Genomic DNA, 15198 nt, shown 5'->3' with positions numbered 1-15198 from the left:
ATCCTTTATACCTCCCTTTGACAACACTTTCCTGCTCCTACTGGTCTCCCACTCTTTTTCAACTCTCACCTATCGAGCTGGTCTCATCCATCTCTTTTCACTGCTCACCCCAGCCAAGATGCTCACCTATGCCACCTACCCCCGCCACCCCTTACTTGCACTTTGCAGACTGAAAAATCACAATGAAGGACAAGGTACTAATAATTTCTGTTCATTGTAGCCTCTGGGCTTACATGTGTCCCAGATAAATTCTAAGATTTATGGCATCAACATTTTATCTTTTAAGAGTGGGTCAGCTGGTAAGTAGGTAGCAGGGATGGACAGGGATGGAGCACATAAGGGAGTCAGGACTACCTTTACTAATCCTTTGGCACCCCTGTCAGTCCACATTACAAATGGAAATCACTCAAGGGATTAGACCATGAATCAGCTCCATTCATCCGTAGATGCTGTTCACCATCAGCAGTCTCCGCCCTATGCCTTCCTTAATTTTTCTCTCCTTACCACCCTTCTATCACCCCCACCACCACCATTACCACCACCCTCCATCTAAAGTTTGTGCTTTAAAAGGTAAGATCACACCAATTCAAAGTGCCATCATGGGAATAATTAGAAGGCAGGTGCAGAAAATTGCTCTTTTCATAATGAGGGGTTATTTATACATGCCCCTTCATGTGGCCGGACGTGCTTCCTCACTGTCACCTTGTAAATGCTCAAGGCTCTTTTCTCTTTTTCATTTTTTTCTCCAATACAGACACGTGTAGATCAAATACCCAAATATAACCCGGCTGCTTATAATTCAATACCACAAATTATGAAAATGAACCCTTTTGCTGAGGATAGCTGTCATCAATGTGTCATTTCAGACTGAGACATCCATGATTCCCAATCCTGTTACATTAATTAACCATGCTGAAAGTTATGAGAAATCTTCACTGCCAAAGAAGAAGGATTGTAAATCATAATTGATTTGAATTTAAGTTGGTTGTGATGGTAACTAGTTGGTCTTATGAAATAATCTTGTTAGCTAACCCTCTGACTATGATGAATACAGCCATAACTCATCTCTTTCATCTCATTCATCATTGCTCTCCTGCCACAACGGAGACTGTCTGCAAACTCTCTAAAATTTCGAAACATCTCAGTGTATAATATACGAGGGGAGGCAATCAAGTCAGACAGGATGACAGAAGAAAGATGTGACGAGTCCGCCATCATTTTCAAGGCAGTTCAGTGACTTCACTGGCACCAGAGACATTGAAGGTCATGCACTTTTAGAAGATCAATCATTGAAAGCAGCCTTGCATGATTTGGCGATGTCTACATAACTTCATAAAAGCTCTGGCTATGCAGCATGTTTTAATTCAGCCTGCAAGGTCAAAGAGGTCAGTGGACAAAGTGTTGCTCGTCTCAGCTGAACACCCACATGCTGTTTCAATACAACAGCGCAACACAGAGTACTACTGCCCTCTACTGATAGCTGTGTGACACTGACGTGACAATGGCCCTCTGATCATTATTATCATTTATAATAATAATAATGGAAAGGTAAATGCCAGGAGAATACTGATGAGTCATTTTTATGAGTCACAAAAGAATCTGTGTGGGGTTTTTTTTTGTTTATTTGTTTGTTTATTTGTTCGTTTATTTGTTCGTTTGTTGGGTTTTTCTTTTCCAAGAAAAAAGGTTCAGAGTTGCAGCTACTGGACTGAGGATACGATCACATCTTGCTGGGGCCCATAGCATAGGGGATGTAATCCCCAGTGAACTGAGCAAGGTCTTATTATGGTAAGATACACATCTTTATCCTCACAGTAAATAGCTTTTGGATTGCTGAACATTGCCAGGGTCTCCAGAGATCCCTCATACAGACAACTGTCTTTCTCCTGCAGGATTTAACCCTAGCAAATAGATTGTAAATAATCCTTTTACTAGTTGGGATTTGTGAAGGTGTGATATGGGTACAATTGATGAGAAAATAAAAAAGCTCTAATTTTAGTGAGATCGCGACTTTGGTTCATAATATGGACGTATGTTGTGTCGTCTCCCTCTGGTGGTCTCCTGTAACATTACACCTATTTATTTCGATTCATGCAGGTAAAAACATAAAGTTCTCATAGTGATAATAAATTGATATATACAGTACGAGATGCTATAATTTCACTGTTCCAGTCAAAATCTGTCAAACTGAACTCAGTTCAATTCAGCAACGGTGAGTAAAAATGAAATTGAATAGCATCCCATAATATAATAACCAAAACAAGCAGTAGCGACATGAGCAATAACAGTGGTTATTCTGTTTGACACTCAACCATTATATGGAATATATCTCTAGTGTTTTACTCTTAGATGAAAATTTCAAGTCCAAACATGATGCAATGTGATGCAATATAAAGAGCGCTATAATAAATGATATGTAACACTTAGAATAAGAAATGCTGCTCTGATTGTTTGTGCATTAACTTCTGTGATATCTTTTGAGGTTGGCACTTTAATGTTGGACTGTCAACATTTTGTGGGCCTGATTTGCACGAATATGGAAGCAAAAGTACTAGAAACATCTAAAGATTTAATCCAATCCATTTGTTCAGCGCCACAAAGTGGAGGTTTAATCACCAGATGGCACCATCACTCCAACACTCTGTGAACAGCAATCAGAAATGAACTTCTCACGTTTATAATGACTTTAGTTGGGTTGAAATAGTGAAAAGCGGTTTCCTTTCAGGTTCCAATCTATATATGTTTTTATCTTGTCTTTTTAATTGCATGCAGTGAAGTTAATAATTACTGTAAGATCTCTGTGCTATTCTGTCAAATACTAATCCTTTGTCAGTCAGTCATTACCAACCGCTATATCTGCCACAGCGGGTCACAGGGAGCCTGAGCCTATCTTGGCGGCATAGGGCGTGAGGCAGGGGACACTCCGGGCACGACGCCAGTGCACCGCGGAGCCACACACAAAGACATACAACCATGCACACACACACTCATTCCTACGGGCAATGTGGAAAGGCCAATCACCTGAAGCACATGCTTTTGGAGGTGGGAGGAAGCCAGAGAACCCGGAGAGAACCCACGCAGACACAAAGAGCGGGACTCAAACCCGGGTCCGCCGTGTTGTGAGGCGACAGCGCTAACCACTGCGCTACCGTGCCGCCCTTAATCCTCTGTGAGTATAAAAAATTAAGTGCTATTGTAGCTGTTTTTATATTCCTTAACGGTCGATATATAAATGTCATGTAAATACGTTATCATGGGAAGAAACGCTTGAGCATCCATTACACACTGTATTGATTTATGTACTGCTGAGCAGTGTAGTCCCTGAGGCTCAAATATCTGGAGGTCTTTCTTCTCCCTTTGAAGGAATAGGTCCATACTACCCATTCCACGTTAGCTGGTCTGCCATATGGTGTGCTGGTACAAGAAAACAGCTCACTTGAAACTTCATTTTTATATACGTAAAGGAGAACCCACAAATGATCTGTGAAAACACGCTCTTCTCTTTTCAAATCAATCAAGTGCTTAAACACCAAGTTTGCATTGCTCTGCTAATTTTACCTCAGTTGCACAGAATAGAAAAGTATGCCCATGGCAACGGAGAATAATACCAGTGCAGAACACTCTGGATTCAAAACTTAAAACAGGGATATTTACTTCTAGCTGAAAGACAGTAAATTATTAAACTATCTCTATGTCTGTTGGTAATTTGATTTTTGTTCCACAAATGGATCTCAAGAGAACACTGAACATCTTATCATTAGAACACTAAACATTATATCATTGTAACTTTAACATTTTGTCATTAGAACATTAAACAATCTATTATTAGAACAGGGCGGCACATTGGCAGAATGGGTAGCACTGTCGCCACACAGCAATGCGGTTCTGGGTTCGCGTCCCGCTCTGTGCGGAGTTTGCATGTTCTCCCCGTGTCTGCGTGGGTTCTCTCCGGGTTCTCCCACCTCCAAAAACATGCGCTTCAGGTTGACTGGCCTTTCCAAATTGCCCGTAGTGTGAGTGTGTGTGTGTGTGTGGTTGTCTGTGGCTACTTGTGGCTCCACTGTGCACTGGCATCAGGCCCAGAGTTTCCCCCGCCCAATGCCCTAAGCCCTAATAGACTCCAGCAACCCGTGACCCGCGACGGCGAATAAAGCGGTGATTAGAAGATCGATGGATCATTAGAACACTAAAAATTGTGTCAATAGATTTGTCATTAGAACACATTATATTATTAGTCAGTCAGTCTGTCATTAGAACACTAAAATTATATCATTAGACCATTAAAACATTAAATCCTCATTCTAAATTTCACTATTCCACTTAAGCATTGGAGGGAACAACGTTTTGTATTTCAGTTTTGTAATTTGCATGTCAAACGAAACCACTTGTGTCCCTATCTCTGTTTTTTAAATAGATTTTTTGATTATCATTTCTGGACCTCAAATTTTTTTGAAGATATACAGACCAGAATGGCCTCATTTCTAAGCAATATGGTAGTTATATAATTTATGATCATCTTAGTGGTTGATCATATATTTTTAATCAAAAATTGTAACATTTAAGTTTGAGATACATGTAATGGAGTAAAATATAATGCTCTGTATGTGAAGTGTAAATTTTCGAACTACATGGCATCAATTTATTTTTATTATTTTGTAAAGAGTGACGTACAATGTGTCGAATATCATGCATGATTAACGGTGCCAGAGGAACTTTAAAATCCTGCTTTGTGTACCGTCACGGTGAGTGCACCCCTAACCCTGGGGGCCCGTCTATCACCCGCACCAAGTGTTAAAAAAAAGATTTGCTGTGTGGACAATCCAGGCATCGCGATGTTTCTCTCTGCACGTGTGAAGGTAGAGGCGTTTGGGTGTTCTCGCGATAACACGCGTAAACAGCCTGCAGTGAGGTAAACTAGCGTGTCCGTGACGTCACGTCACCTCAGTGACGCGTTCCTCAGTCCCTCTGAGTTCATCAACGAGCCATTCACCACATTGCATTTACTTAATGAACCGCTACTGTAACTAGAATATTATTTCCCCTTTTCCAGATTAATGAGGCTGTTAATTGTCCTCATTTGGACTAAATTTGCGTCTTTCTTTGCTCAGTAGCTCAACCTCCGGTAGCTTTGGCTGAATGAGGGTAATTACAGCGGAGACTGCTCCTAACATCAAGAGGTTCACTGTTCCTGATGGATGGTTCTGTAGAAAACAATGAGACACTCCATTGTTAGGAAATTAAAGAATCTTTATTACAATACTAGATAGACACCAGGCACCAGTAAGGAGCGGTCTGAGGACACCCACTGGTTTGGTGTGGATGGGTTACAAGGAGGCATAGAGAATATCTAATATTGTAACCTGTTGCATTACAATTCCTAATTTATGTTTGTTTCCAAAATTTCGTACTAAATAAACGTTCCTCTTAATGCAGTCTCAATATTATCCAACCCCCTACATGACATCCTTCATTATTGTGAAGGATATTTTGTTTTGTTTAAATGCCGCCAAACTCCATAAATTTAGTTTTTAAGGTTGAAGTCTATATTTAAATAAAAACTCTATGGCCAAGACATATTGGTACCACTGAACAGCAGGTCAGAGCAACTGAAGGATGACTTGTAAAAAAAAACCAAAAAAAAACGTTTTTAAAAGATTGTCAAGAAAGGTTGAATCACTCAGATGATGCAGTGGATCAAAAACAGCTCTTTATTTGGATGAAAACACCTGCAATGTCTGTTGTTTTTGATTTATTAGTACTTCTATAATTATTGTCAAAAAAATCAATTAAATTTTAATGTCTAATTTTATTTTATTTTGAACCTGTAGAAGAGTAGAGAGTAGAAAAGAGTGGAATAATAGCAGAGCTTATAATTCATGCATGGAGGGAGGTTTTCGTCATATAACACTGTATAATGTTTATAATGTTTTCTTTAATTAAACCTTAAATAAACTGAATTTATTATTAAAATACATTTCAATAAAGTTATACTCATTAATTGTTTAAATGACATCTAACAAAATCTGTGCAACTTAAATGGGTCCCGCTAGTTTAATTAAAATTGTATGTATTAAATGAGTATAATAAGCATCATATTTCCCTTGTAATCAACAAAATTGCCCTTTTGCAAGCAACCTACCATAAACCATAAAGTTACTGTATACGCTTACGTCTGAAGCCTGTGTGGTTTGTATTGATGCATTATATATTATGGGCTGTCATGCACTGAACATGTGGACAATGAAACAGACGCTTCAAACTAAACCCTCTCAACTACAATAGAATTAATTAAAGATTGCTTAGGATAATGGTTTCCCAACTGAGTTTCTCCAGGGATGATTTAGAATCCTAAAGCCCTCAGGGGTGAAATGAGAACTGCTTTAATTTCACTATCAGAGCAGCTTCATATACTAAAATTCAAACAACAAGACACTTTCATTATCAGCTCATAAACATTCACACACCTGCTGCAACATGCATGCTATCAGTTTGTGATGTAACATCTTAGGTTCTGCTGTGGTTGGCTGGTTGTATTTAAGGTTTGAATAGTTAATAGTCAGGAAACAATATTGGGACCAATGCCAGCTTCTATCACCAGCGTCATCTGGCAACTGCACTTTTCTATGGTACGCTTGGTTGGTGAAAGCATTAGAGGCCATAGCTGAAATGTTGCAAAGGTATTTTGTTCTGGTTTGTTGTTTTGGGTGTCATGCCTTTATTTGAAACCTGACATTGCAAATAATGAATATAAAATGAAATAAATATAACATGACTGACAGGTACAAAGGTTACAGCTATTAGCAAAGTGAACAGCTGTAACCATGAGTTTACAAGGAAAGGCGAATGACACACAGGTCGTTGGTATTTTTCTGCTGCAGTAGTCCATACTTATCCAGAGGTATCTTAATGTGTTTAACCCAAGATCTCATCCAAGTTCCTCACTTATTGGTTTAACTCAATAAATTCATCCTGATAACTTGATAAACCTGCCTACCATCTTGCTACTCACTCTGTTCGTTTTGTTTGCATGACCTTTGCGCTTTAAAAAGAAAAGATAGAACCTAATATATGACTAACATTATAATGAAATCCGTTCCCTGTGAGGTTATCATACACAATGATCATCAATAAGTCAAACAAATAAAAAAATAAGGCAAACATTTGAAAAGGTAGGATTATATTTACCTGAAGCAGTAGTGTATTTAGTCACGGTCAGCTGCATGTTGTTTCTCAAAAGTTCAGGGATGATTTGATGTTCGAGTTTAAATGATTGAGATGACCAAAAAATGGAAGAGCAAAAACAGTTACTAAAACCATGGAGATGTATTAAGTGTTTTTGCCTAGACGGCTGCTAGTTTTCAGTAAAAATAAAGATTATATATTTTGTACTGTATATGCATATATAATACTTTTGTATATACTGTCAATGAGTTCACAATTAAAAATGGAAAATATTGTTTTATCACATTACATACAGGTTGGCGAGACAGAGATGGGAAGGACATAGCAGGTCAGGGTGATTAAGGATAGGGATGGAAGTCTATTGACAGGTGCCAGTAGTGTGATGGGAAGATAGAAAGAGTACTTTGAAGAGTTGATGAACTTGGAAAATGAGAGAGAACAAAGACTAGAAGAGGTGACTGTTGTGGACCAGGAAGTAGCAAAGATTAGTCAGGATGAAGTGAGGAGGGCATTGAAGAGGATGAAGAGTGGAAAAGCAGTCGGTCCTGATGATATACCTGTAGAGGTTTGGAAGTGTCTAGGAGAGGTGGCAGTAGAGTTTCTGACTGGGTTGTTCAACAGGATCTTAGATAGTGAGAAGATGCCTGAAGAATGGAGGAGAAGTGTTCTGGTGCCCATTTTTAAGAACAACGGAGATGTGCAGAGTTGTGGAAACTAGAGGAATAAAGCTGATGAGCCATACAATGAAGTTATGGGAAAGAGTAGTGGAAGCTAGATGTTGATAGAGAAGTACAGAGAAGGCCAGAGGGAGCTGCATTGTGTTTTTGTAGATCTGGAGAAAGCTTATGACAGGGTGCCCAGAGAGGAACTGTGGTATTGTATGAGGAAGTCTGGAGTGGCAGAGAAGTATGTTAGAGCGGTGCAGGACATGTATGAGGACTGTAAGACAGTGGTGAGGTGTGCTATAGGTGTGACAGAGGAGTTCAAGGTGGAGGTGGGACTGCATCAGGGATCAGCTCTGAGCCCCTTCTTGTTCGCTATGGTGATGGACAGGCTGACAGACGAGGTTAGACAGGAATCTCCATGGACTATGATGTTTGCAGATGACATTGTGATCTGTAGTGAGAGCAGGGAACAGGTGGAGGAGAAGCTAGAGAGGTGGAGGTTTGTCCTGGAAAGGAGAGGAAAGACGGTTAGCCGCAGTAAGACAAAGTACATGTGTGTGAATGAGAAGGAAAGGAAAGGTGTACAAAACTGGTGAGACCAGCGATGTTGTTTGGTCTAGAGACAGTGTCACTAAGGAAAAGACAGGACGCAGAGCTGGAGGTAGCAGAGATGAAGATGCTGAGGTTCTCTTTGGGAGTGACCAGGAAGGATAGGGTCAGGAATGAGTACATCAGAGGGACAGCACATGTTAGAGGTTTTGGAGATAAAGTGAGAGAGGCCAGACTGAGATGGTTTGGACATGTCCAGAGGAGAGATAGTGAATATATTGGTAGAAGGATGCTGAGTTTTGAATTGCCAGGCAGGAAGCCTAGGAGGTTTATGGATGTAGTGAAAGAGGACATGAAGGTAGTTGGTGTAAGAGAAGAGGAAGCAGAAGACGGGGTTAGATGGAGGCAACTGATTCTCTGTGGCAACCCCTGAAGGGAAAAGCCGAAAGGAAAAGAAGAAGGTTGTTGTAGCAAATTATTTTTCCATGTGTTAAATATTAGTCACTGAAGTACAGCTTGAAATTAAAGCCTTGAGTGAATTATCAAATGAGTTTATAATTAATTTAAAATGTAGGGAGTTTTGAATCATTGAACACTGTATGATGTTCATATGCTCTTAATTAAACCTCAGCCTGAAATGGATTTATTATTGAAATACATTAATCATGTAAATTACATCTAACAAAATGTATGTAGTTTACATGGACCCACTACTTGAGACACATGCAAAGTAAATCAATACCATGCATGTTACACCAGCGCCTGAAGGATTTAGCTACATAACTAGAAGAATCAGATGTTACTAAAATTGTATCAACAAGGTAGAAAATGTAGTAGTAATAATAGTAATTTTACCCACTTCTCTGTGAACTTCTGAGCAGAGAACAAACACACATTACATTTATGTGCATGGGGACTTTCATAAACATCGAGACTGCAGACAATTCCTGTCAGGTTGAAAGTTAGTGTCAGCAATGTAGACTACAGGATACCTGTAAGAAAACTCGGTCACAAACTGCCTGTTATTTTAAATTATTCATTCATTGATCTTCTTCCGCTGTATCCGCCGTAGCTGGTCAAGGGGAGCTGGAGCCGATCCCAGCTGGTTTGGGCGTGAGACGGACTTTTGATGACCAGGAAGCGCATCAGTGTGTCATTCACTGAGTGCAGTGGAATACCTCAGTGGATTAAAGCTTGACTCAGTCTTTACAACACCTGAGGATAGAATTAATTCATCAGATGTAGAGATGTTTAAGTTACATTACACTACTACAGTATTTTATTTTAAAATGTGTTGTTATTATGGCCATGAATTGTTTCTGGCACGTTTTAGGGAATAGTACAGTACTTCCGTATTTACAGTAATGATGGTATCTAAATGACCTCAAACGGTGATTATACTGTAGATCACAATTTAATAAATAACAATTTACAAACAATTTTTCTTACGAACAACCTCTTGTAACCAATTGAGTTGGTAGGTTGAGGACTTACCTGTGCGCTTTACAGGTGATTTTATGCAGACATCGTGTTCAGCAGTCTTTCAAACACTTCTTCCACCCCTGCTGTAATAACTAACATTTACTTACAGTTGACTCACTGACTTTTACTTGTTTGATGGGGGGGGGGGGGCTGCAGACAATTGAAAGTTGGATCATGTTGTGTTCTCCTCCCTCCCTGTCTGGTGGGACACATCCATCTCTCTCTCTTCTGTTGCAGGAGGTCACTGAAGTTAACCTTAGAAATGTTCCCCACACCTCCTCGGCCTCCCCCAGCTCACGCCCCGCACCAGATGGGAGGTGTGCTAGAATTTTTTAAGCCTTCTCGCAGGGCTGCAGGCTGTTGCTCTGGCAGTGAGGCTGAAGGAATGAAATATTCATGGAGTCCAAAAATGAATGGACACCCCGGGATGGAGAGCGTGCCGATTTATTCAACTAAGACCAGGCCTCATTAAACTGCTGGCAGCGAGGCAGGGCACGGTGATTTTCTTTACACACACACAAAATACACTCACACACACACACACAGAGAGAAGTGAGAAAGAATGAAGGGCACTGAATGCCAAATGAATCCAAGTCACCATAATCGCGACATGTCAGCTCTCCCGCCGGACGCGTCCGTCCCGGTTCCTCTCTTGTAATTGACGACCAAACGACGAATTATCACGTGTCAAAGCAGCGAGTGTCAGCGTGGCATATGGGAGACGTGGGTGACACAGAGAGGTGTGTTAGTGTGTGCTAGTGTGTGTTTGTGCGGTGCCAGGGGACAACAGCTGATAGGCACAGGATCCCGAGTGAATAATAATCACAATAAATAAATAAAAAAAATTGAAGAAAAAGAAACCCCTCTTCATCATCAGCATCATCGTCATCATTGCGCTTTGCAATATGATTTCTGCGTGTTTTGATCATCGTTTCCTGCTGATGAGTCATAAATCGACCACAGACAACTTATCAGTTATCTCGGTTCTGCCGTGGACAGGTGTGTCCCCTGCCTTGCTTTCCACCTGTTCGTTTTATTATTCTTCTGCAAATAATCCGCGAAAGATTGTCCACATTTTTACTGTGTGTTCGTGAGCAAATCCCACTGCTAGAGGCCCCCGGACAGGGCCACAACCACTTCTGTTACGCATGGAAAAAAAAAAAAAGAATAAAAACATCCGGATTAATTTTCTGGAGCAGCGGTGGAGAAGTAAGGTGATAATGATGGTGATGAAGAATCAGTATTCGAAAATATTTGACCGAAATCGATGAACACAGCAAATTATAGGTGACACATACTTCTATATGCACACTAAATTGAGAGGAAAAAAACTTGGAAAAAAGGGAATAACTTATGGGAAAAAAGATGAATTTAGGAGTGAACCGCATCAGACAAGTCGGGAGTCCAATAAAGACTAATAAAGATAAAGGAACAGACGATCGTTCTTCTTGCTTTTGTTCAAGAAAGGGTTTCATGATGAATGAAGTCTTTACTTCCTTATAACATACACGCCACGCTCTTACATGATTAAAACTTTCTGCTCCTCTGAGGATAATAACAGCGTAGTGATTGAGATACAGAGCACAATGGAAGAATAGGGTCGTGCTTTGTCTGATTGTTCCTTGACAGGGTCAGAGGCGATGGTCCGATTGGCTGCTGCCTCCTCGGCCTGCAGAGCTGTCAGATCTGCTGGGAGTGACACCCAGGTGACCCACGGGAGACGGTATAAAATGCTGTCGCGGCGCAACTCACTCCAGAGACGTGCGCATCAGCCACAGTCTTCTGTGCGTCCTTTCTCTGCTGTGAACCACCCTAGACACGCACAGGGATGACAGCAAAAGCGGACATTTCAAGCTGGACGGACTACCCGGAGGATTTCACTTTGCTGCAGCAGCGCAGTCTGGCCCACATCCACTCTAAGACGTGGATTTCATCCGATTCTCTTCACGCGTTCTCCAGAACGGACGTCCACGGCGCGGCGGCGGCGGCGGCGGCGGCAGAAGCGGGCCTCTCGCTTGAGAAACTGGGGGCGGTGGGTAAACCTTCTGACAGGGTGTCCGATGCAGGGGTCACAGAGAAAGACACGGCAGCAGAAGGAGACAAGACGAGCCACTTTGGCCCCCACAAACACAGGCGCGTAGCTGCCAACGCCAGGGAGAGGCGGAGGATGCACGGCCTGAATAAAGCCTTTGACGAGCTGAGGAGCGTCATCCCCTCCCTGGAAAATGAGAGAAAGTTGTCCAAGTATGACACCCTCCAAATGGCACAGATTTACATCACCGAACTGTCCGACCTCCTTGCCGGTGTGGTTCATTCTGAGTGCATGAGCCCCCTACCAGGTTCAGCTGACAAACCCCCCAGGATGAGTCTGATTCACAGTCTCCGACCGGTGCCCGCCGCGCAGCCCCCAGACCCGCTGAGCGGAGAACAGCGGGACCCCTGCGCCTCCGTGGGTCATCTTTTAATCCTCGGATCCACGTCTGACTTGGGCTCTAATTTGTCGACAGTAACTTCCAGCAGCAGCGACGGGGAATCCTCCCACTTCAGCGACATGGAGGAAAGTCACAAATAGAGCATCACTGACGAGACTGACTTCTCCGAAGGGTGTAAAACAGAGGACGTGGAAAAACCAAATATTTGGGGCCCCCCCCCCCAGCTTGTACAAGTGGTGAACACATGATGACACGGTTCTTTTTATCCTCATGCCATTGTTAATTACAGATTTTGCACTGCTGACTGGAAAGCAAGTCAAATACATAAAAACACTGATTTTTACTTCCTGTGAGGCCACGATGAACTCCTACAGGCCTCTTAATGCACTTTATGGCCTGAACATCATGAAAGCATCTGCAGTGTCCTTAGTGATGTTTGTTTTAAATTAAACATATTTTAATATTTATGTATAGCTATTTTTATGAGGATTGTTTTGTAACAATAAAGATATACTCCTCATATGTATTTGCTTGTTTTCTTCTTGTTTTTCTCTTTTTTTTCCCCACAATTTTAACTGTGCCAAAAAAAAAACCTGAACGATTTGATAGAACCTGAGTGGATTGAAGTGTGGAGAATTTTTGATGGAAATTTGAAGAAAATACATAAAGTACAAGAATTAAGTTTTAACCCAGTAAAGATGTTTTATAAGCTCCTATCTTGGAAACATATTTCCAAGATAAAAAGGTCCAATAGTCGGATGTTCATTCAGTTTATCAATAATGATGACATCATACTGAAAATACCCCAATAATCTTGGACAAACTGGGACTATTCACTCCAGAGGGAAGAGAGAGCTGTAACTTTGGTTGGAAATCATTTCTGCCAGCGTGTGTTTAAAACTTCCAGCGGTTTCTATGGGTCTCCATGGCCTCCATCTCTTTCTTCTCATCCATTACTTCTCATGTGCTTTGTGCCATGCATGGAGGCAGGAAACAAATTGTCAAAGTGTGCAGCGTGGAGGCTGAGGTGCCGGGGGACGACACCTGTCTTTGTCTTCCTCATCTTCCTCGCTTGTGGCCTCATTGCTTTGGGTAAAATAAGGTTTGACAACAGATGGCTGCTTTACCTCCAGCGGGTCATTGTCATTAATAGTAGGGTAGTGGTTGACAGACTTACCCTCTGTTTCAGCAGAAACATCTGCTGGGGAACCAGTGGACTGGTTGGTTGTGGTCGGAGCGTTACCAGTTGACTGATCAATGAGTGATGTCGTGTGGACATTCCGCGGAGGACCCGGCGGAGGACCGGGGACCGTGCCTGAACAGAAAGATGAACACTCCCTCTCCTGACTCACAGTGGCGGCCTGCTTCGATGTTGAATCTACCCTGTAATCACAGCCATTAATACAGATCTTAGAGGAATAGTCTGACTTAATTAGGGGGAAGTGCATCTGAAAAGATTAATGTTACTCTATATCTGGAGAGCAGCTACCAGCAGATGATTTGGGTAGATTTACATATAAACATAAAAACATGGAAAATAGAAAGTAAATCTGAAAGTAACTTGGACTGCATATTGTACCATTCTGGTTCAATTTCTGCCAAAGTCAAAGCGTGAAAATAATAGACTCACAACACTCATTTATAGAGGATACATACTGTACGTTGTAATTCAACCATTCCTGTCTGGTTTGATAAAATACATACGTTTCTAAAACTGAAAACAAAAACAGGGGTTGAGTATTTTAACTTCCAACTTGCCGGAGCCCCCTGCTCTTCAACTTACTTTACTACAGAGACTATTGGCTGGAGAAAATGTGTCTTGTTCGGACCGAGGGGACAGCAAACCCACAGCTTTCCTCTTATATGTTTAGTTGTAGAATGAATAAATTAGATATACTGTAACATGTTAATCAATAAGCTGACAGACACTGAGAGTTCTCCCCAAACAGTCAGTAAGGAAAAGTGTAACATGTTTGTCATGAACTCAAGAATGCAGTTTGTTTTTGTGTCCTTTCACATTAGAGGAAATGAAGTACCTTACCTCAACCTGTCCAAATTTGCGTACGAGTTGTATGGTCAGCGGGAGATGATATGACTGGTACTGACTGCGATCAGCATCACAACCTGTTTCTTTAGGGACACCAGAAACTCCCCAGCCTACTCTGGATGCCTCGGTGCTCTGGACAGTTACCTGGTACTGGTTTGGAAGAGAAGATGGAAATACACATGAGAGGACAGAAGAATTTTGCTTTTTAATAAAATAAACAGAAAATGCACAGCAAAGAAATTGTCACAAACAAAAATTATGATTGAAAATCCTACCTTCTCTTTATTAATCTGTATATATATATATATATATATATATATATATATATATATATATATATATATATATATATATATATATATATATATATATATATACATACACACACATACATACACACACATATATATATACACAGTGTTTGTACTTTACTTTTAGAATTACTCCAACTTTACTTTTAGAATTATTCCAAAGAACGATGAGATTTTTATATAAAAGTAAACGCAAACAAATTATGGTCAAGCAAGAAGCAAATTGCACATTCAGTATTTAATGAATATTAAAACAGATTTTTGTCCGTAAATCTCTGTCCTTAAGTCCAACACATCAGACCACAGTAGTGCAGACAACAGTTAATGCCGTTAATGACAACCTCATTAGGGTTTTTTTTTATGATTGCTTACTGACTGTTCAGCTATTTTTGCAAGTAAGGGAGCATTACCAGGTTTCCAAGATGTGTATAGGTCATTGTCCTCCATCATCAAGTTATTTCCTCTGTCAAAAGCCCCTTTCTGTGTTTGTCCTCCAGGATCTTTCTGTTTACACAGTGGCCCAGTAAACA

The 15198-nt window shown here is 40.9% G+C and overlaps 1 protein-coding gene across 1 annotated transcript; it reads left to right on the top strand.

Annotated features, from left to right (window-relative positions):
- Positions 1–11706: 11706 nt before the first annotated feature.
- Positions 11707–12450, top strand: atoh1b (atonal bHLH transcription factor 1b). Its single transcript, XM_068326490.1, has one exon. It carries the CDS (start codon positions 11707–11709, stop codon positions 12448–12450), a length of 744 nt encoding a protein of 247 aa, XP_068182591.1.
- The last annotated feature ends 2748 nt before the right edge of the window (positions 12451–15198 follow it).

This window comes from Antennarius striatus, chromosome 10 (assembly GCF_040054535.1).
Source record: "Antennarius striatus isolate MH-2024 chromosome 10, ASM4005453v1, whole genome shotgun sequence".
NCBI classification, from domain to species: Eukaryota; Metazoa; Chordata; class Actinopteri; order Lophiiformes; family Antennariidae; genus Antennarius; species Antennarius striatus.
This window is presented reverse-complemented; position numbering and strand designations above follow the sequence as displayed.

Excerpts from the sequence above, each read along its gene's own strand:
- atoh1b (XM_068326490.1), top strand. The coding sequence starts at position 11,707 with ATGACAGCAAAAGCGGACATTTCAAGCTGGACGGACTACCCGGAGGAT.